Source organism: Xiphophorus hellerii, chromosome 23, assembly GCF_003331165.1.
Source record: "Xiphophorus hellerii strain 12219 chromosome 23, Xiphophorus_hellerii-4.1, whole genome shotgun sequence".
NCBI classification, from domain to species: Eukaryota; Metazoa; Chordata; class Actinopteri; order Cyprinodontiformes; family Poeciliidae; genus Xiphophorus; species Xiphophorus hellerii.
Genome location: NC_045694.1, coordinates 23,015,349 through 23,038,140, shown reverse-complemented (window position 1 = coordinate 23,038,140; position 22,792 = coordinate 23,015,349). Strand labels below are relative to the sequence as shown.

At 40.3% G+C, this 22,792-nt stretch overlaps 1 protein-coding gene and 1 long non-coding RNA gene across 5 annotated transcripts; one reads left to right on the top strand and one right to left on the bottom strand.

The window, feature by feature from the left end:
- The first annotated feature begins 113 nt into the window (after positions 1-113).
- On the top strand, positions 114-19,832 carry sh3tc2 (SH3 domain and tetratricopeptide repeats 2). 4 transcript variants are annotated; one of them, XM_032555001.1, is made up of 23 exons: positions 114-357; positions 5,231-5,342; positions 6,406-6,504; positions 7,642-7,764; positions 8,247-8,374; positions 8,584-8,689; positions 8,873-9,016; positions 10,643-10,844; positions 11,015-11,088; positions 11,242-11,437; positions 12,281-12,417; positions 12,670-12,720; positions 12,797-13,098; positions 13,522-13,716; positions 14,954-15,814; positions 15,924-16,144; positions 16,302-16,468; positions 16,753-16,930; positions 17,019-17,169; positions 17,478-17,600; positions 17,748-17,898; positions 17,980-18,176; positions 18,710-19,832. In XM_032555001.1, exons 2-23 carry the CDS (start codon positions 5,309-5,311, stop codon positions 19,604-19,606), a joined length of 4,737 nt encoding a protein of 1,578 aa, XP_032410892.1. In that variant the 5' UTR covers positions 114-357; positions 5,231-5,308; the 3' UTR covers positions 19,607-19,832. The 4 variants fall into 4 exon arrangements, with proteins under 4 accessions (XP_032410892.1, XP_032410893.1, XP_032410891.1 ...); XM_032555002.1 differs by lacking the exon at positions 5,231-5,342; XM_032555000.1 differs by lacking the exons at positions 114-357; positions 5,231-5,342 and adding an exon at positions 4,364-5,230.
- Positions 9,315-10,438, bottom strand: LOC116714429 (uncharacterized). Its single transcript, XR_004338055.1, has 2 exons — positions 9,712-10,438; positions 9,315-9,673 (listed from the first exon to the last, which is right to left on the bottom strand). It is a non-coding gene; the product is annotated as an uncharacterized LOC116714429 (long non-coding RNA).
- Positions 19,833-22,792: the final 2,960 nt, after the last annotated feature.

The window sequence follows — 22,792 nt, the reverse complement described above, 5'->3', positions numbered from 1 at the left end:
TGTGTGCGTGTTGGTGTGTGTGTGTCTGCAAAGGGAATGAGGGCAAGGAAGAAAATGTGGGCTGTTCCGGCGTCCCAAAGAAATGTGTGGGTGGAGTTACAGCCTAAAACTTCCTCACTCACTGACATGCTCTCTTTGAAAGGAGCAGAAACACACATGCAGGACTGCAGCTCACCCTTACCGATTTACACATTGTTTCTCTTTCTGTGCTTTTGACAGTGGGGAATGACAGCACAGTCAGCAGCTGTAATGGCGGCTGTATAGAGAAGTGAGATTCAGACAGGAGGAGATTTACAGAAATCCTGCAAAGTATGAGAGGAATGAACTGAGTTGGGGAGAGCTGGCAGTAACACAGAGGTAAGACAGCTTTCTTTTTTTTCTTTTTTTTGTATTCAACTCCAAATTCACTCTGTGTCCAAAACTTGATCCTTTTGAGTAAACACAGCTGCACTTTGTACTTTACTACGTGACCATTAAGCTGTTAGTTTACAGGCTACCAGCTGTAAACTTTTTTTTTTTCAAGAAAAGAGTGCAGAGTAGTGATTTTACCTGAATATTCATTTTACTGCTGGCTTGATAATATCTGTAAAGAAGATCGAAGAGAAGATTAGCTTCTTTTGTAGTAATCATTTCTATTCTGGTTTTGCAAGATAATAAAAGAATGAGGAAGAAAACTCTACAAAGCCTCAGAAATTCACAGTTTTGCTTTGAGAGTTTATTTTAACACTGTGTAGCATTATGGGAATCTCCCTTCAGAGTTGCTCTGTCTTAGCCACACACAGGCATGCGAGTGGGGGGTCTAGTCTAAACTTAGAGACCTGGGCTCCTCTCTCATATTACCCTCTGCTTTCTCTGTTTGCACATATTCCACCGCCACAAACTCCACATGTTGCACGCACATTCAGAGACAGCGACCTCAGAAAGAAACATCGGAACACAGCTGTATGTTCGCCATATGTTCCTCATTAGGTTACAATGAGGAATGAGGATTGTCGTGTCACAATTGCAGTGCAGGCTTTCAGCGTGTGAAGACTGGATGGTTGTTTATAGTAGGTGGGCATGAGGGTTGAAAACCCCTTTCACTAAAAGAGGTGTCGTGTGTTAGTGACCCTGACAGATCTGCAAGATGAGCAGACGATTGTGGCTTTGCAGCTGGTTCCACTGTTTTTTTTTTTTTCAAAAAGAGGATATTGTGACTTTTACAACATCAGAAGGGAACAGGTTATATTGTTTTAAAAGCATGTTTTAGAGAGGTTATCAGTAACCCTTGTGCAGCCATTGGCTCCTGCCCATAAAGGTCCTGTGCATGTGACTTGCCCATGTCAACCTTGAGAAGTCTGTGTTTATTAGATTATCCATCCGCTTCCCCAAGAGAAAACAAGCAGGCCAGTCAGAAGAGTGTCAGGATATGCCTTGGCACGCCTTGCGGCTGTTTACAGCGTTCTGCCTCACTGGATACCCATGCACAGATTCGGCCGTGACCATTCAGCCCGCCGCACAAACAAGATAACAACACCGATCCCAGGCAAGGATATCAACCCCTTGTTCTCGGGGTGAACAGAGATCTGAGGCTCGAAAAGAGGAACAAACCGTCTGCATTTCATTTCAGTTGCTGGAAATCACATTCAGAGAAGTGGTTCCCTTCAGTTTTCATAGATACAGCAACCTGCACAGTTTTTTTTTTCAAACTTTGTCATAACATAAATACATTTTCATACCATTTCTATGTGATAACTTATGTAGCGTCATGCCGACCACTCAAAGCGCTTTACACTGGAGCAACCATATCCTTGCAAACAAAACAGCATCCTCACATCATGATGCTACAACTACCATGTTCCACCATGGTTTTTCGTTCAGAGTGTTTGTAGGGTTAGTTGTTTTGCTCCATATCACATTTTCGGTGTAGGTCACAAAGTTACATTTTGATCTCATCAGATGTTTGCTGTGTCACCTACTGTATATAACTTGTGTCTCACTACAAACTTCTTTTGACTTTCTCTCAACAAGGGATTTCTTTTCACTATTTTACAGTATTTGACAATTTTACAATCAACTGATTTGTTGATTGCACAACTATTAGTTATCCTTTTGACAGATTTTTCCGGTGGACCTACGGCATTCTGCAGATACTTCAGAGTCACCAGGGGCCTCTTGGCTTCTGCAGATCCATTTAGATCTATTTGGAATTCTGTTTTATACCCTAGCTCAACTTTAAGTTTCTCTGCGACATTATCCCTGTCTGCTGTGACCCTTGATATTCATGGTGCTGTTTGTTCATTATGTTCTTTTAAAAAAACCCACTGAGGCCTTCACTCAGCAGCTGTATTCAGACTGAGACTAAATTACTAGCAGATGGACTCCGTTTACTAATGAGGTTACTTCTGAGGACAATTGATTGTCCTGGATGTTATTTACAAGTATCATAGTAACTTATTTGTGAGTGAAGAAAGAAAAAAACAGACTATTTTATTCTGTTTTATGTGTATGCTCTATTTAGTGTAGGCCCATCAAGTAAAATCCACACACTCATCTTCTAAAAAAATTCAAAACGATCAGGTTATTCAATTCACTGAGGTTCCAAAAAAGCACAGAAAAAGAGAATTAGAACTTTTCGATAAGTACCCATTTAGAAATCTACTGTACTTTCCACTTGTGAGAAGGCACCAAAGATAGCGGGAAAGAAAAGCAAACAATGACAAGAGAGTTTCTGCTCTAATCTCAGCTGGAGTCTGCTCTTTCCCCCACATCTGTGTGAGTTTTATCCCTGCTTCCTCCAACAGTCCAAATACGTGCATGTCAGAATAACTAGCAAAGTTAAGCGGACCAGTGGTGTAGGTCTAATTACAAGTGTGGAACAGTCATGTGACACATAAGTGCTGCCTTTGCAAAAAGCTGCAACAGAGAATTACCAGCTAACCTTGCAGTTAAATGTTGACTCAATTATTAACTATTTAGATTTTATGTTTTATTGTGTCTCTTGATCTCACCATGTTCCCTAAAGTTTGTGTTTGTCGTCAAAGGCAACTGGAATTGCAGGCAGAAGTAGTTGAATGTGAATTAATCTTGTCATAATGTTTTGCTTTTCTTTAAAACACTTGATTCCGCCTTTTGCTTCATCACTCAATCAATGAACTTATGGAGATGTTTCTTAGAAATGGTCTTGTTTAGGAAAGCAATTGGATGCTAGACCTGTAAGAATAATCTTCATTTTCTTGAAGTATAACACCACAGTTCTTCAATGGTTGCACAATTAAAACTGACAGTGGTACTCAAAAGAAATGTTGACATATTTGGAAGGTAACTGTAAGCACATTATCTGTAAAGTTATAGAATGAGGAACTGAAGCTCCTTTATTCTCACCCTCTTCACTTTTGGCTTTGTCAGAAATTTCTTCAGTGGATAAAATTGTCATATCTCCCAATGCAATCTGAAGCAAATGACAATGGACAACAATTTTTTTCCCCCCTTTTTGTTGTTAATGTGGTATAACACAACAAAGGAAAACTGTTAACTAAATCCCTTTTTAAATATGGGTCCACGTGATGTTCCTTAGAAAATCTCATATTTTCTAAGTAAGTATGGTTGTCATAAGAAGATCAAAGAGAACTCATCTCTAATTTATTGTGTATTAAGTTATAATATCCTAATTTATTTCTAGGAGACCCTATTGAACACAGAGATAGATTTCATCAGTAGAGTTCCATATCTAAGTTTAGAGAGGTCACACTGTTACTTTCAGAGCATAGAACAGCTTGCTTTTCCAATGTGGAACCTGTTTTGATAGAGTTGTGAACCACTGGTTGTATATGCTAGAACTGCCCGTATCGTCAGTGTTACCTGAATGAAGGAGGGTCTCTACTTGTACTCTAAATGCATGAAAATGTTTAGGTATTATAACAATCTTTGCTGACTCATAAGAATGGCGTGACTTTGGCTATAATCACGTTTTCCAAGCTTTTCTTGACAAACTCCTCATATTTCAGCTCTTCATCCAATTTCCAAACAATTTCTCTAACTTGTATTTTGTAAGGCTCATCAAATGGTGTTTATTTACTAAAGGGATTTATACCTCGTTTCAGAACTAGGATTAAACTAGCAGACAGTGGGATTTTGATCTTTACTCTACATATAGTACAGTGGTCGACCATTTCTGTTGCTCTACACCCTAGAGAATCTATGAAATATTGTCAATAGGGAGAGCAATATAGCATTGAGTGCATATACCTCATATACCTCATACTACATGGGAAAACAACTCAAGTATTTCTGTATTAAAAAGTCATCCTTTTGTTACTCTTGTAAAATTCAAATTTCCTGAGATAATGAATTTAGGGGTTTCTTAAGCTATAGTTCATCAAAATTAACAAATAAAATAGACCCCCCTGAGTGGAACGAAGTAATTTGTGAGTTTTTCTTGTTGAACTGAAATACTGAACTATATAAACCTTACATTGGTATTCTGATTTACTCAGATGCGCCTGTGCAGCAGCCGACATAACTTTCATGATGTTCCTTTGTGTGGAATATCCAATTGTCTGTCTGTGCCACCAGGCGACTCTCACCTCCACTTTCACTTGACCTTGCAGTCCGTTCCTCTCAGGCATTGCCTTACAGCGGGTCAGCAGTACATCACCTCAGAAACAAGCACGCTGTTGTTATGACACACACTTTCAGTGCATTCCCTCACTCTCGCACACGGGCGAATCATAAGGAAACTTTCTCTAAGGCCTACCCCCACACACAATACCATTTGCAAAGAGTGCTTTGTGGATCGACTGACTCGCTGGGCAGCTACTGAGAGAGACAGAGAAAGAGAGAGAGAGAGAGAGAGAGAGAGAGAGATTGGTGGGTGGGGGCAGATGGAGGCTGCAAGAGAGAGAAATATTACAAGGAGGAGCAGTCCCAGACAGATAGAGGAGAAAAAGAAGAAGAAGAAGAAGAGAGGGGGACTGTAGAGACAGGTCCTGCTTACACTTACCGGTAGTGTGAGCAGAGCAGGAAAAGGGATTACAGAAATAGGAAGGGAAGCTAGGCTTGGGCAATTGAAAGGAAGAGAGGGGGAGAGAGATAGAGTTGTTATTAAAGTGGCTGAGGGAAGCTGATGGGATGGCATTGATCTCTGGGAGCTGCCGGCTCCTGGGCCAGATGGCGTCTTGTTGCTGCAGACCGTTCCTCAACTCGTCCTGTTGTCGCCCGCTCATCAAAGTCTGCCTCTCCTCCTTCACAGGTCGGTCCCCGGCCCGCTCTCTGTGCTCTGCTGTCATGACACGGACCGCTGCGTTCAGATAGGCAGGGACATAGGTCAATGTGCAGCATGGGTAACACACTTAGCCAAGAAGGTAAAAGGAGAGGGCATGGTGTGATCCTGCACTGCATCAGCATAACTTTGCGTGCGTTTGTGCTAACTCCGTTCCGATGGAAAGAATAGACTGTTGTTCTCTTTGGCATAATGTCATGTTGCATATTGTGTTTGCTCCCCCATTGTCTTGTGAACGCTTTGCATCTGGATGATAAAGTTCTATTGTTCACCTTTTTCTCCTTTTAATTTCCACTGACAAAGCATGTTGAAAGAGAGAAATGAAATGAATAATAGACGGTTTTGTATCATGTATTTGGTGAAACATTACTCTGACACGAAAGTGTCTGAGCAGTCAAGCACAGGGACATCTGAAGGGTTTCCTATCAGTGTAAGTATGCGAGCCAGGCCCGTGTGTGCTCTGTATCCTACTGACAAATCTCCAAACTAACCGTGGCTGAAACCCTCCAACCCCAGTGATGTTTAACATATTCCCCAATCCTGAAACCCTTTTTATTTTTATTTTCCAGGAACGTTTGTGAGAAATACTCAGATTTTATCCATGTTCAGATTCGGTGTCTGTTCAGTGAAGCTATATCCAGGAGCTGGCCATAATTTCAAAATAATCCCCTGATTTAACCTTAATATCCCATTTAATGTATACACAACCTTATTGTAAATCCCTATTATAAAGGGCATAACATGATTCTAAAATCCCTAAAGGTCATGTTAAATCTGCTTTTTGTCAGAAACTATTCTAACTCCTAGGCTAAAACTCCTATTCAGTGTGTTAATGAGCTTTGGAAGTGCTGCAAGGCAGATTTTGCTTAATTTGGCTTAAAGCATGGTAGCTGTTTCCTTTTCACATTAAGGCAAACTGACCTAAGTGACTGCTGGCTGTGGCTTCATATTTACTGTACACATGTAGGTGGGGGGGGGCAGAAACCCTAATCCCTACATGCTCAAACTAGTACCTACAGAGGGATTGGTAAGATATTATAAACCTTCAGAAATATTTCAAGAGTACTTCACCTAAAATAAACAATAGAAGGAACTGACTTTTATTCCATTATGTTTTTCTTTGCTTGTTTTATTTGGTTTTGCAGACATCTCCCCTGCTGAGCTGGATGCTCTTTGGAGGGAACCGCCATACAGTCTCGGAGGGACAAATGAACACTTCTCAGACAATAACATCATGACTCAAGGTACGGCAGTGATGCAACAAAGACAGAAAAGCTTGGTTGATTAGAGTGAAGTCCTTTATTAGCTCGGCGGAGAAACACGCTTATGAGGTTCATGTGAGCAGGAGCAGCGTTGCTTTACCTCCGGTCACAAACTGAGGAAGTCTTTGGGATATCCTCTCTGCTGCACAATGGAGCGAGCCATGGGAAGCTCGTCACGGCTTTAATGCAAAAATTATACGCTTCAGCAACCCATGACGTGCACATCCGTCCGGCAGACATTGACGGTGCCTCGCAAAATTATCTACACCACTTTTTAGCTTGCCAGAAACAATGAAGGACGGTGTTGTGGTCAAACTAGGCTAACACTGCACATCAGCTTGCTCACGTTATTCACACCATAACGACATGGTGGTGGCAGCGTCATGCTACGCGGATTGTTCTCTTTAGCAGAATCAGAGTTGGTGAGAACTTGGTTGGAATTAAATTGAGGGCATTGCTGGAGGAAAATGTGTTAGAGGCTGCAAACGACGTCAGATTGGGCCAGCCTGCATTTGATCTGTCTTGTCAAGTATTGAACTATAGCTGAACTATTTTGTAAAAATGGATGTAGATGGAAAGTGTTTCCATATGCAGGTTCAAAATAAATACATGACACGTTGTTAAGAGTTTTCCAAAGCACTAAATGTTTGAAACATGCAAAACCACATGTATGCACTGAGGTGCATGAGTAAAAGTAAAAAGTATTGGATGAATAGATTACAGATTAAGCCAAGGTTGTTGGAATATGTAAAAATATTGGATGAAGTGAGAAAATGGCAAGACATTAGGTGTCCTATATCTGTTATAACACCAACCAGAGATACTGTTTTTAGTATCAAGCAGTGATTACTGTCCTGTGTCATTTGGAAATGTTTTGAGTTTAATATCCAAACTTCAGTCAGACACGTGAATTGTGATTAAAACTGAGTTTGAGCTGTCCTCGCAAGTGGAGAAAATGAGTTAGCTGTTTTCACATACAACAAAGATTTCTATCCTACACAAAATCTAAGGATGTTGTTTAAGAAACAGTGAACGTTTCCTTCCATGTGTTATCCATGTCATCTTGAGCCAGAAAGAGAATAAAAACAAGGTTTATATTTTAGCCTTTTGTATGAACAGGTGAGGAAGAGGATGGTCCTACTGGCGACTCAGGAGAAGGAGCAGAACATGACAGCTACTGGAAGAAGAAAGAGGCCTTCCTTCGAGGAAGTAAAATTTCAGTCGGGGAGAAATTCTCTTCAGGTAGAGTTCCTCTCCACTTCACCAGAAGTCCCACACTTCATCTGTTGGGAAAAAAACAGCTAGTAATCATGGTGCGTCTATGAAGCTGCTTCCCATGGATTTAATTTTCATGAATGAAATGAATTCTGATGAGTCATATTTGTGTGTCTGCTAATGTTTACTCAGTCAGCAATTCAGCTTCATCCATCACATCCCCCCAGGTTTGTCAAGAGAAATGGGTTTAAATGGAGTCCAGTAAGAGGCCTAATGGTTTCGTTATTACTCCTGGGACTGCTGTTTCGCACACAAAGCAAATAACATAAAACTTTCACAAAGCACCTATAATGTAGTCTTGAAAAGTGTAATCTCTTTCCAATGTAGAAAATGTTATTGTTTCCATAGATTTATTTATTTATTTATTTTATCTCTAGTGACAAAATCAGACAAAAAACAAAACTCTCCCATCAATGCTTTTGATCATGCTTTACGTATCTTTCACACAGAAATCGTGCTCCGGTTTACTGGGCGGAGGCGTTCCGGTGATAATCCAGACCAGTACCTGCAGGAGGCGCTGCGCACACGACTCCGAGTGGTGGAGAGCAACAGCAAAGACATCACTCAGCTCTTTAAAGTGAGACCAAATGGTGTTTCCTATGTTTTACTGCACTTTCCCTTCATTCTGTGAAGATCGTTGGAAATAATCCTCCCTCTCACATGCTAAAGGATGTACTGTATATACATAAGGCAAATGGAGACATATCACCTTATGAATTATTCAAATTTATAATCGACACATGGATGAATGATTGGAAGCTGAAACCTGAAAGCTTCTTTCCTCAGGACCTGTCGGCTCGTCTGGTCTCTGTTCATGCTGAGAAGGACATCTTTGTGCTCACATTTAAGACGGTGGAGGAGATCTGGAAGTTTTCAACTTACCTGTCATTAGGTAGGACTCAGACCTCCTTCTGATAGATATTTAGTTTTAGTTTTATTTGTATGCTTTTTACTGAATTTTGTTTATTTATATTTCCAACACTAAACAATGGTTAGCCAAGTCCAGTTGACAGTAAGATTTTAGTTTGTGTCACTGCACTACAGTTGTTGTTTTAATTTTTTTTTTGTGGTTCAGGTTTTGTTGCCCGATGCTTGGAGAACTTCTTGTGTGACCAGTCTTTCTGGCTGGACGCGGAGCTGCTTCGTGAGTTAGAGATCAATGTCACTGTGGACGAGGAGCATCTCGCCACCCTCTACTTAGAGCTTCTGCTTCAAGAAGGTGAGCAGTGCTGATTTCTTTCTTTTATTTATTTATTTTTTTTTGGTCTGTACTGAATGTATGAAAGTACTGCCAATAACATGAAACAAAAATGTCAATAGAAAAGGTAAATGTGTGTTTTTTTTCTTATTGAGACTTGAAGACATAATAAAATGACATTAATTTTAACATGGTTGCCGAACTGAAGTCACCGATTCTCAAAGTGTGTTGAAAATGCCAATGGTGGTACTTGGTCTGCCTTTTGTGGTCTTCAAAATATTTTTTGGAAACCACACTTGTCTGTAAATGCATTTGTTGAGATCATTTTACCTCCTGAGTCAGAACTTGGATTTGGTGATTGTATGAAATTAAAAACAGTCGCGTTTCTGTTTCAAGCTTGAAAACTTGTGGGATTTTCTCAGGGAGCAGATTAACTACTGTTAGCAATATAAACGAGTAGTAATATGTTTATCTGTATCTTATCAAAAAGCCTTAGGAACAAGCTAAGTGACATATTTTCTGTAGTCATATGCGGGTACATGATTTGATGACATATGATACAGCAGAAGTGCAAACACTTTTTTTTTACTTGGGCGAGTATTTCATTCAAGGGAGCCATGTTGAACATTAAAAGTGTGGTTGGTAAGAAACCTTCAGATTTCAGACTTAAAATGCTTGCTTAATGTGTCCTTATTTATCAAACTTAGAAATTTAACGTCAGAGTACAAACAGATGGCACAATAAAACCGCATTTCTTAATAACCAGTTATGTGATCTAAATAGGTGTTTTTCTTCCTATTATTTTTCTTCTTTTGGAAATAACACAACAAACTGAAAAAGTCCCAGGCTTGGTGTATTACTTCTCTACAATGTCAGCAATGATGGTGCTTGAAAACTTTGACCTTAGTAGAGACTTACTAATTTGACCCAGTCTCTCTCTTAGTGACCTTTTTAGCATTCACACAGTCTTGAAAATGAAATATTTTTTATTCCTTTAGAGGTGAAACTGTGTTATGATTATCAGAGCCAGAATGATCCTAGTGCTAGACTCTGCTGGGCCATTCCTGTGTGCTGCTTTTCAAGCTTTGAATTGTAAAAACTCTCTCTGGAAGTGTGGATTTCTTTTCTGATCCAAAAATGTAGCTTTTTAAGTAAACAGTCAAAATTATCCATTGGCCAGTGTAAGCCGACACATAGTTATGCTATTTTTTCTTTGCATCTCATTGGTATGTTGCTTTCCTTGGTAGCTGACCTTTTGTGTTTTAATGTGCCTCCAGACTCAGGATATTTTTCATTTTTTTGATTGTTTCATTTTGTTTTTTTTACATTTATACAAACTTATATCCATGCGCATGGAGACCAGTTTACTGAGAAGATATTACTGTTCTCCTGACAAAAAGCTACACGAACCGTATGAAAATACTGCAGTGCTGGCAAATAGCGATAAAAATTACATTAGCTTAATAGGAGGGTATATACACCATCCATCATTTGTGACTGAATGAGGGCAGAGTTACTGTTACAGAAAAGCTAATCCATAACCACAATGATTTTTATCCAAACCGAGATCACTGAAAACCTCTGCATCTGGATTCACGTAGACGTATGCTTCGCACGTTTGCACAAGCCCTCATCTCTCCTTTGCAGGATCTTTTTTTGCCAAGGCGCTGTTCACCAGAAGTGAGGAGGATGAAGACAGTGAGGAGCAGCTGGCATTTAAAAAGAATGACCTGCTGATAGTGAGGGATACGGGGAAGGACGACATTTGGGAGGGCACTATGCTCGCCACGGGGAACCACGGCCAGGTGCCAGTCCACGCCATGCAGCCACTGCCCTACCCCTTCTACCAGTAAGTTCCACGGATAAGCCATCTCGGTCATGGGTTAATAAATGACACACTTTACAGTATCTCAATATAACATGCTCTTTATTAAACTTTAGTTAAAGGCCAGCAAGAAGTAGGAACATTCGTGCAGGAGTTAGCTTGACTTCAATATTTTCTACTTCCTGTTTGGTCAGGTGGTTCCTCAGGAAGTATCCGGGCCAAGCTGGATACTCACCAGTAGAAAAGGAACTGTTTGAAAGTGCAATTGGTAAAGCTTTTCTGCGTATTCTGTGATGGTTCCGATATTCAGTGTTAACCTACATGAATTGACCATTTGATTTAGATTTATAATCCGATTGTTTTTGCAAGCTCCAGCAATCTCATCTGTTTTTCTCCTTGGCCTTATCATCTGATCCCTCAGTGACCGGTTCGTGTGAAGCCATCGTTGACTACAGTCCCGCTGGGCCTGATGAGCTCCAGCTGAGTCAAGGGGACACGGTGGAGATCCAGGGTCTGCTGATACGGGGCCTTTCCATCTTCATAGGAAGACACACATCCACAGGACACACTGGATTTGTTCACAGGGCCCACGTCAAGCCTCTAAACACCAAACCCCTGTAAGAAATTATATTTTAATGTCATAAGATAGCTCTCTTTTCACACAGTTTATCTCATTCTTATTATGAGATGAGATGTGGCTTTTTTATGGTTTGTGTTTTGTTTTTTAATCATTTGTGGAAGGAATTTCAAGGTTCATACAGCTTAAAAGTTTGCATTTTGTTTGTGTTTGCATGCTTTATAGATATTTCATGTAACATATTAACACAAACTTGCACATATCTGTGAAACTATAAGAATACACAGTTTTCAAATTTGGTTTGAAAATAAAAATCAGAAAGTGGGTCTTCTGTTTGCATACATATAGAACAAATACTTTGTACAATCTAGTCTAGATAAAAATCTTAATTGAAAATCTTCTACAAACTTAAAAATAGCTTTGCAAAGATGAGATACTCTCCTTTCAGTCTGACTAAGATTAACCATCCCATTGTAGCTTTGGCCATTTTTTATGATCATTATAATTTTGGAAAGTGAGCCTCTTCGCCAGCCTCCCATGTTTTGCAACCTCTAACAGGTTTTCTTTCACTGGTTCCTGCTGATTTAGCTCCAGCCCTCCATCAAGTCTCACCAGCTTTTTTGTCCCTGCTTACAGCAGAGCATCCTGACAGCACGTTTTCTGTTTACCATGTTGGGCTGTAGATGTTTGGGTGGCTTGCAGTGTTTTTGTGACCAGACCACCAACACAATAAATAATAGTTTGTGGTCGCCATGAGGCTCACGGGGTATGCATACATTTTCAAGGCATTACAGTGGGTTTGCTGGCTTGTCAGTCATAGAGTGGGTGATGATGCTGGGAAGATGCATGCATTCATAATGCCTCCTTTGTTTGCTTCTCACAGAGACAGACAATTGGTCTTTCTCACAGAGGAGGAGAAGGCCAGCCTGGCTCAGGTTAACCCGTATAGCTCAGAGCCAAGCGAAAGCTGCCTTCTGGAAAGACTCTTCTCATCAGACATCAGCTCTGTGTACAGACTAGGTAAAGGAACCACTGGATCAGTTAAGGGATTTTACCATTTTTATCACTGACAGAACCCATAGATAGTTGTGCCACAGCACTTTTTTTTTTTGATATTTCACTCCTATTTTGTTTGATGCATGGTTTGAGCATGTTTCTAGAACAGTTGTTGTTGTTTCAGTGTTTGTTTTTTCATTAGAAACTGGTCTCCATTGTTTTTTTTCTTCATCTGTTAAGAGAAAGCTTAAGCTGATTTACCTTATGTGTTTCCAGACAGGCTGAATGAGGCCGACTTCATGTACATACGGAATCGGCCAAAGCATGGTAATATTATAAAGCAATTATAATATGCAATACAAACCTTTTTAGCAGCTGATGCACTCGTCTTACTTCTTCACAGATTTCAAGGGTTTTTCCAGCGCCCGTCAGAGCCTCATGTCCGAAAGAAGCGAAGGAAGGCAGAACCAATCCTCCCCCCGCGCCTCTGTCTCTGTCGCCTCACCACGCGTGTCCCTCTATCATTCCCTCAATCCTCTGCCACGAGAGGGAGAGCGGCTCTCTTTCAATCTGGAGGACACATTTAAAGAGCTAGATGAGTTTCAGGAGGATCCCCCTCTCTTCATGGAAGAGAACAGCTGGGAGGGGGAGAAGACGGAGCTCAGTGACCCGACACTGACTCTGTTAAACCACGAACACTTCCAGGTGAGCTAAGTCACTGTTCATTCATTGCTTCTCCAACCTGGTTAGAAACACAAGTGGATTTGGCTTGCGCAAGTACAGTCATATACAAAACTCTAGAACAAAAGCTCTGAATCATTAGGATATACAGACTAGACAGACTATTAGTGTACTTATCTACAAACTCATGAGCTCAGCTTCCTGAATTGCCTTAAAGGCTTTCTTAAAATGTGTTGTTACACAACACATCAGCAAGAATGTGGATGACACCACATCCGGGCCCAAATACTGAAATTTATACAAAACAAACAATGTCTTGTTACACTTCCAGGAGTTCTTAAAGAACATTTTGAACAACATTTCATGAAACTGAAACAGCATATCTTTATGAGACAGTAGAAAATGAAAATACAATTAGTTTCATGCCCTTTGTTGTGCGTCTTCCAGGATGAATTTCTGCCCTTGTACGACCTACACTGTTCCTTTCTGTGGATGACTTTCGGTGAGAAGACTGAGGAGGAACTGTCCGGACATCTTGAGAGTGTCAGGGAGTGCGCCAAGAGACTGGGCATGCACTGGGCACATCGGCGTGCGTGCTTTGTCCTTGGCAGGCTTTGCGCCAGAAAACTAAAGTTCTCCCAGGTATCTGGTACATCAAGCAAATAAGAATCTACATATTTTTTTCAAAATAAAAAGAGCTTTCTCCAGTAACTCTGTCTTATACTATACTGAGAGTGCCTTACAAAAGTGTTGATACACTTGGAACGTTTTAACGTTTTAAGTAGCAAACAAAAACTTCTTTTTTTTTTATTGCTTCATTGCAATTTTTGTGCATACAGTATAGTGCATAACTGTGAAATGGGAAAAAAATGTAAACACTATTCTTTAGTGAAAGTCTGATTTGAGATTGTTTTTTATTTTGTCGACAGGTTTCAATCTAAATGGAATTAATTGCAATAAATCTACTACAGACACTTATATTAACTCAATTAAAAACATCTAATGGTGTCCCACCACTAAAGCAAATTTGTTTAGAAGTTTGAAGCTGTATTAGATTATAAGACAAATCAATACCCCATACTTGAAACATTTCACAGAGCATTGTTCAATCCATCAATCAGTCATCCAAAATTGGAAAGAGTATGGCACAAATGCAAACTTCTCAAGTTTTAAGTCGCTACCTTCAGATGGAAAGCCACCTTAACCTGGCTTTAGCATGAGGTCTGCTACCTCCTCTCTAGCATCAAGCAGAAAAGCAGCCAAGAGGACCATAGTAACTCTGGTGGAGCAGCAGAGATCAAAGGTCAGGTTGGAGTCTATTGGAGACTATTAGCTGTGCAGCCCAAAATCCTGGCCTTTCATGAAGGAGAGGCAAAAAGCAAAAGTAAAGCCATATGAAGTTCTTACTGTATACTTTCCAGTTTTACACAAACTGTCAGGGAAACAGAGTGTGGAAGAAGTTCCTCTAATCAGATGAGACTGAAATTAGATTTTTTTTTTGTCCTTGGACTAACTGAAATGTATTGTCTTCAACATGGACAATATTGATGTTAAGAGTTGATAGTAAGACGAATGAAGCTAAATATATTCATCCAGCCCAACAGACCTTGAACTATTCTTCAAAAAAGAAAAGGACAAAACCTTCAGTTTACCCGTTTCTAAAGCTTCTAGAGACATTCCACAAATATTTGTTTCCTCTTCTTAGATTAACTCAGGAAACTAAATGGAAAATCCCAATCTTTAAACTTTGTGGATACAATGTCGAAACATTGTATCCAGAATGAAAGGTTTAAGAATTATGAATACTTTGCGAGGCACTGTAGCAATAGTCTTGGACAATTTATTACAGTAAACACTTATCATGACTATTTTTCCTCAGGCACGAGTATACTACGAGGAAGCTCTGAGTGTCAGCGTCAACAGCTTCTCTGACGTACCGCTTCTCGTGGCTCTCTTCACAAACCTCACTGCCATCTACCTGAAGCAGCGTATGACTGATAAACTGCCCCAGATCCTGGAGAAGGCCAGTGCCTTAATACTCTGTCTTCCCAGCCATTCTTTCATGTCCTCAGATGAAGTTGAACTGCTGAAGCTCCTCCTGAGAAGATCCGTCGTGTTGGGGGACAAACTTTTGGAGGCTCGCGTCTGCTACCTCATCTCTAGCCTCTACTTAGTTCTTAAGAAGACAGAAGACACGCTACCTTTCTTTGAGCGACTTCAGTTTCTTTCAGCAACACTATCGACCACCGAAGGCGGGCCTATCGAACCTTTGGACCTCAACTGGCTCTTGAGCTGGCTCTATCATCGTAAATACATGCCTTACTTAGCATTGGCCTCCCTAAGCCTGGACTCAAGAGAAGACCATTCACTTTGTGATGCTTTCCAGAGGATTGAGTTGTTTATCAGGAACTCTGTCCGTCTGAATCCGTGCTGGAAGGAAGGAACCTCACTACTCCCCGCTCAGATAGTGGTTTACCTGCAGCAGGCTCTTGCCGTAGCTGAGCAGGGTGATGACATAAAGATGCAGCGGGACCTTTGTTTGGGTTTGGCTTTGACCTACCAGCAGTACGGTGCGCTGGATAAAGCAGTACGCTGCGCACAACAAGCTGTGGAGACAGGAAGCCATATCAATGAGGAGGATGGCTTTGAGGCTTCAGTGCTACTTGGTTGGCTGCTGGTGTTGACGGGTCAGGCTGAGAGGGCTCAGAGTATTTTAGAGCCACTGCTCACTTCACTACAGGTGAGGAATCCAGTCAACAATAAGAAACAGAGTTGGCAAAAAAATATATATTTAGAAGCTGTTTATTTTCCCAAAGCAATGTCTGATTTGATTCTTTTTGTGGAAACAGAGCACGGACAGTCCCACTCAGCAAGGAGTCATCCATAACCTTTTGGCATTGTGTCTGAAGCATCGGGGTCAGGTCCGAGAGGCAGGTTGGCATCTTCACTCTGCCTTGGAAATCTCCAGAGAGAGTGGCAACCAAAGGAATCAGGCGCTGGCACTGGCTAACCTGGGCTGCCTGGCTCTGGATGCTGGGGCGAACCTCCTTGCGGAGCGCTTTCTGGTTAGGTCAGTGTTTCAACTCTCCAGGGTCACGCAGTGGTGAGGTTTGATTGGAGGGTGGAGGGTTCAGAAGCCATGGGGTGTAAAGCAGATCACACCTTGAATATCGCACCAGTACAGGGACAAATACATTTTTGCTTACCATGCTTTTTCCACATTTTAGGTCTCTGTGTCTTTTTCTGGATCTCTGGGAGAGTCCAACCGATGAGGAACACGTTCAGGTGTATCTTTGGCTTGGGCAGAGTTACAAGGACAGAGGGAAGAGTCAGGACATCAGGGCATGCTATGAAATGGGGCTGCTAATTGCACTGCATGCCAGAAATTTGCACAGTAAGCATCAGCACAACCACTATGTGGGAGCGGTTTTGTGATTAACTGCTTTCTATTGGTTACAATAGAAAACTGAATAAATCTTTATATTTTATGATAGTTATAAAATATTGCAAATCAGATGTGTGCTTGAAATACATTAAGGAAAATAAACACTCAGTAGCACAATTAAAAATATATTTACTGAGAAAATCTATGTGGTTGATACATATGTTCCCTGCTGTATTGTTTTCTGAAAATTTCGCCATTTTGCTAATATCCCAATTGTTTTGTATTTATTGCAGGTCAGATGGTGGTAGCCAAGCTTCTGAGTGTGCTGTACGCCGAAATGCTGCTCTACCGTCAGAGCATTGTTTACTATGAGCATTGTGTCTCAGTGTCCAGAGAGCTAAAGGACAAGAGACGGGAAGGAGAGTATCTGGAAAAACTCAGCAGCCTCTACCTCTCACTCAACACAGAAAAGTAATTTCCTTTTGTGCCTTTTGCACCAAGTGGTTTCTCTTTCTTCAAGCTTGTATGTTTTATTTTTCTTTTTGGGGAAAATTTTCAGATCGTCTCGTAAGTCTCTTGATTACACCAAGCAGAGTCTGAGGATTTCTATTGATCTGGGCAAGAGAGAGGAAGAGTCAGAGACCTGGCTGCAGGTGGGACGAATCTATTACCTCATCCAGGAGGACGAGCTGGCTGACATGTACCTGCAGGTAAGAAGGAAATTAAGTATTAAAGTGTAGACTGACTGTTTTTTCAGTTACTTGTTTTTTCCTGGTTCAGCCCTTTGTTCTGTCATAGCACTGGCAAGTAGTGAATGTGGATGCTCAACATTCCTGAGCAACCCTTGCCCTGGTGGTGCATATGTGCAAGTTCTCATAGTCTTTTGCGTATTTGATAGTCACTTTTGATTCTGTTTTTCTTTTTAATTTCAATCAAATGTAGCAAATACGCCAAGAAATTCACATATTAACAACTGAAATGATATCTTAAATCGAGGAATAACAAAAGTATTTGACAGGCAGCAGTGAAGACAGCCCTGAGGATGAACGACCCTCACTTTGCTTTGAGCATCTACGAGGAGGCAGGAGATGTTTACTTTAAAGGCCACAGGAACCGAATGGCTTCAGAGATTTTCTACAGAGTAAGTAGAGACATTAAGCTTTGTTTGTCTCAAGGCAACGTTATTATGAGCAAGCAATTTCTACAATACTAGTGGTAAGAATGGGCATTCTCTTCTTTTTCCTCTCTCCACGCTGTTTTTAACAAAACAATTCGTTTTGGCCCTCAGGACGGTAGTCTACCATTTGCACGGAGCATCAAAGACGTCCATTCAGAGTTCCGCTTGTTAAGTAAATTAACAGAGCTACTAATGAATCAAGGAGAGCAGGAGGAAGCTCTGCAGTATGCAACACTGGCTGTTCAAATAGCGAACCAAACAGGTAAGCATTGCTTTTTTGCCTCATTGCTGCTCCATGTAGTACAGATATAGATTCAACCGCACAATTATTTCTCTCGTGCAGGAGTTCGTGAAAATGAGAGGACTGCGTATCATCGATTGGCCACAATTTACTACAATCTTCAGCAGTACGAGATGGCAGAATACAATTACTTGAAGTCCCTTTCCCTGTGTCCACCTATACTGCAGCACCCCACAGAGGCGCGCTATTACACTAAAGTCTACTGCAGGCTAGGAAACATTACACTACATGATTTCAAGGTACTGCAGTCGCCGTGACAGCGTCAAACATCGAAACTGTGGTTATGTTCTTATTCTATTCCCCATGTCATAATTTAGTGACACCTAGTGGGCCAAACAGGAAATTAAAAGTTTCACTTCCAAGGTGTCTTTAGGTAGATCTGGACAGCTAGTTTTTCATGTTTGGACTGAAAGGCAACATCAGTTTTGGTCTCATTTGATGACAGCATCTTCCTTCACATTTCCCTTTTCTATTGGTTTCAATTGCTATTTCTATTGCTTGTAAATAATTGCAGTAGGACATCTTAAGGTAATATTTAAACAGTGACTTAATTTTTGCCACTTTTCCAAAAAGGTCAGACTCATAGTGTTCACATCTAATGTCAACACTATTGGATTTTAGTCAGGGGAATTTTAGCTAAGGCTGCTTTCTTTTTCTGTTTCCTTTAGTTTGTTGATCACATCACATACAGTTCCAATAAGATACATTGAACTTATAACAACTGTGTAGGTTAAATTATGTTAATTGACCTTTCCTTTCTGCACCTTTGCAGGATGCTTTTGATGCAGTGGGGTACTTCTATTTAGCACTGGCAGCCGCTCTTGAGGACAAAGCTAACCCTGAAGCTCTGTATGTGGTGTACATGAAGCTGGCGGAGATCCATGGAAGCCACATGCCTGATGCTCAGTTGTGCCAGCTGTACATAGACAGAGCTCAGAGTCTGAAGAGAGTCCTGGCCGGAGTTGAAAGCGTCCCAGACAGTGATTCCAACCTAAAAAGGGAGAATTTATCGAATGTCTATACTGGATATAGAAAAAGTGCGAATGACACGCACTCTACCTTTGATTTTGTACCTGGAGACGAAAGGTTTGTAGATAGTACAGCGGCAAGAGCTCATTCGGTCAAGACTGACTCTGGGGAAATATTGACGGACATGAATCTTGAGGGAGATTATGGTCAGAAGGATCACAGTCACTGTCCTGGTGACACAGACAGTCGCTATTTAGATGTTTCAGGCTCTGAGACAGACACCATTGCGAGTCAGTCATATAGCGACAGCGTCATAACAGGATCCTTTGACACGGCTAAGGAGCACATTTCAGACTCCAGCAGCACCACTGACACTTACCAGAATCCGACTGAAGGGAAGGATTCAGAATTGGATTCTGACCACAGCATGCCGAGTCAAGTACCTGCAAATCCTACAGGTGATCTCACCAGACACACCGATGCCAGAGACACGGATTCAGATGTTCCAGATGAACAAAGCACCCCGAGTAAAGAAACGGATGCTCTCAGCGATCCGACTCAGACAGACTGTGACGCTGGATGGAAGGGTACTGCCACCATGAACAATGGTAAAGCTGCAAGTAAGGATAATGCTTGGAGACACACGGAGGAATATAAATTTTGTGACGCACACAGTGAGCACACAGATGGTGACACATAGCATTCCAGAGACTCTTCCCTTTCTCTGGCCGCAGGTTTTATAGCCAGAAAACCGATCAAAACGTTCCAGCCGATTGGCTATCTTTATTTTTAGTATGTGATGTCTATACTGTAAATCAATCAAAGCATAGCCTGTTTCCCTGATGTAGTTATTACAGCGCACTGTAAATGTAACTTGTTTTCTACATTGCAGCATAATGCACACATTAAAAAAAAGTCTTATTTTGTTTGCTGAGTGTTTATTTTATGCACTTTCAAGTAGCGTGAGGACATTGTTCACTCGTAGGATCAAAGAACCACAACACATAACCATGAGATCCATTATAAATTCAGGCAAAAACTGCCCAATATCAGAAACGGAAATGTTTTATGTTGTCAGTTTTTTTTCTAAAATGTAACACTATCCTATAAAACTGATTTTAAAAAAAATCTGAATATTACATTAGAGGAGCACTGATTGCATATTAAAGTGTACCCAGTTGATTCTAAATATGAAATTATGTATGAATCCATATATATGTACATATACTGTAAAAAAGACACATTACCATTTTTTTTCACTTTCTCATATTAAATTTAATTACATGGGGAAAAAAAGCTTGTCTTTCCACAGTGTATGTAAATTTTTGGTTTAAAAGTTACAGAAAATTCTGTTTATAGTGTATGGGCGCAAGAATGGATGACAGATTGTCCAGTAAATTTTTAAAGTAAAATCGGTAAAAGCTCCTCTAGAGGGCAGCATTGGACTGGCACGCTTAATTTAACCAAACGTCAGTGAAGAATCAGCTGACTGTAGCCTGTGAAATTCAATTACGTGACTTTCTACTTTTAGCAAATTATAGGACGAAATAAAAACAGTCCCATGATATCTCTGGATGCATTTTATTGAGGGGCCAAAAGTATTTAGGATCTTGGCCATGTAACCATCTTAGAGTCATATAGGTAAAAAAAAAAAAAAAAGCTTGATCAGTAGTTGTTGCAGCCTCTCTGCTCTCTTTGCAGCCTGCACATAATAATACATGATGTTACAGGTGTAGTTTGTAACTTACGAGGTTGTTATTTGCGAAGGGAACCATGTAGTACTTTTCCAAACTAGTTCAATTTTTTTTAATGTTTTGCCATTTTGTTGAACAAACAACCAGTGAATCAAGTATACATTCAGAAAAGCAATGGTGCAACTCGTGTGCTAAAGTCGTGTACAACATATCACAATGAGTTGAGTGAGTTTATCTCATTAGCTGATGTGATGACCACAGTTTTGATGATTTTATAATTACAGCAGCGAGATATTAACTGCACTAGCGTTTGCTTGCAGTGAGACAGTGGAAAACAATGGTGCAAGATTAAGAGGCAAACAAAGATCCTGTTAATGACTGTGATGCTACTGAGCCCAAGGAAAGAAATGTTCGCATACACGATCTCCATGCTGAATTGTGTTGCAAGGCTTCTTCCTCCCCCGCTGGGCATGAGTTTAACCGCAAGTTCAAAACAACTCCAAGAGAGCCAAGACAAGCACTGAATTGTTCTTCCTTTTAAAGTATTCCCAGCGTTACTTTCAAATAATTGCCAGACAAATTCGAATAATTTGCTTAACAAGTTCACTCTAAGCTCAAGTGAATGCAATGAGGAAATATGCAATGAGTCTCATTTACATGAAGGTCAGAGGAAAACAAGGCCAGATAATCTGACACAACCCAAAGTGTTCCAGGACAAATAGCGTGAAAAGGCAAGAGTGCAAAATGCAGAATTTTAAATTGGCAGGAAGGTTAAAAAAATATGAGAAAATGAAATGAACTATAGAGACTCCACAGGAGTTGGATTGTGGACAGGTTGTCAGTTCGTCACAAGGCAAGACAAAGCCACCAGATAAAATTTGGAGATCAATGAACCTAATAGGTATGCTTTTTTCTTTATTAGAAGAACTCACATCTGAGTAGAGAGAACACTCAGATCACATGCAGAACCACCCCAGGTCCAGATAGGAAATGTGTGTAAATCCAAACAGAGTGACATCATCTTAAAGAACTGGGAGTAGATCAAAACCTACTGTGATCCACCATGATGTAATGATGATTGATTATAATCCCTGCTACCTTCTCACAGGAAGATTGCAGGATTATTTCTCCTTGGATTTCACAAACAAGACGTACTTACTTTGGGCGTCGTGAAAAGCCTTTAAATGACATCATTAACTGAGGACCCTTATTGTTACAATTATCATCATAACTGCCTTTTCTGTAAAAGTTTTACAGCAACAGCAGCCTTCGGTTTCCATAGAGACAGTTGTTTTTTTGTGCTAAAGCCTGGCGTATACTGTATGTTACTACTGTTTCCATTTGCTAATAATTGTGCAAAGACCATAAAATGTGCAGAAGAGAAGAAAATTTAACCAAAGAGTTATATGCACAGAAGACTGATTGTATAGCATGACCTTCGTCATATAAAGAACATACTCTTTTTTTTCCCTCTTTTCGATAACACATAATCCTGGAAGGTCTACAACAGACTGGCTCTGGGAGGTTAACAAAATAAAAAAATAATATAACTTAAAATCATTTCATGAAACGTTTGGGACAATACGCTTTATCTGAAGCATATTGTTTCCATAACCTGTCAGACTTCAATAGAAATCTTCAGTTGGAGGTTTTAATCCGCTTTCCTCAGAATATCAACATGTGTTTATGCTTGCAGAAACTATTTCATGCACATTTAATAATACCACAATTATACATCAATAATCATAACCTAGCTAAATTTATAAATGTAAATCAAACACTATAACTAGTTTACATTTATTTCACCACCTCCAGTCAGAAGAACGAATTTAAGAAGTAGGAAGTTGCCTCTATTGTTGACTTGATTATTTAGTTGCCCTCTATTTGCCTGTATGTGTGGAGGAAAAACTTTACCTTGTAATTATAGATGGTTCTATTCAATTGCTCTTTTGGGAACAGTGACATTTTAATTATGCACTCTTTGTAACTGTAGTCAGCATTTTCAAGAGTTAATTACATTTGTTTTAAAGTTTTAAGGTACATTTATATGGTCCTTAGATGATGCTGGTATTTTTTGAAGACACAGCTAAACGTTTAATACATTTGATGTTTAAACTTTTGTCATAGGAAACCCCAAAATGGTTTTGGAGGCCTTATCCTTCCTAAACAGTACACACTGCAATAGCAAGCCA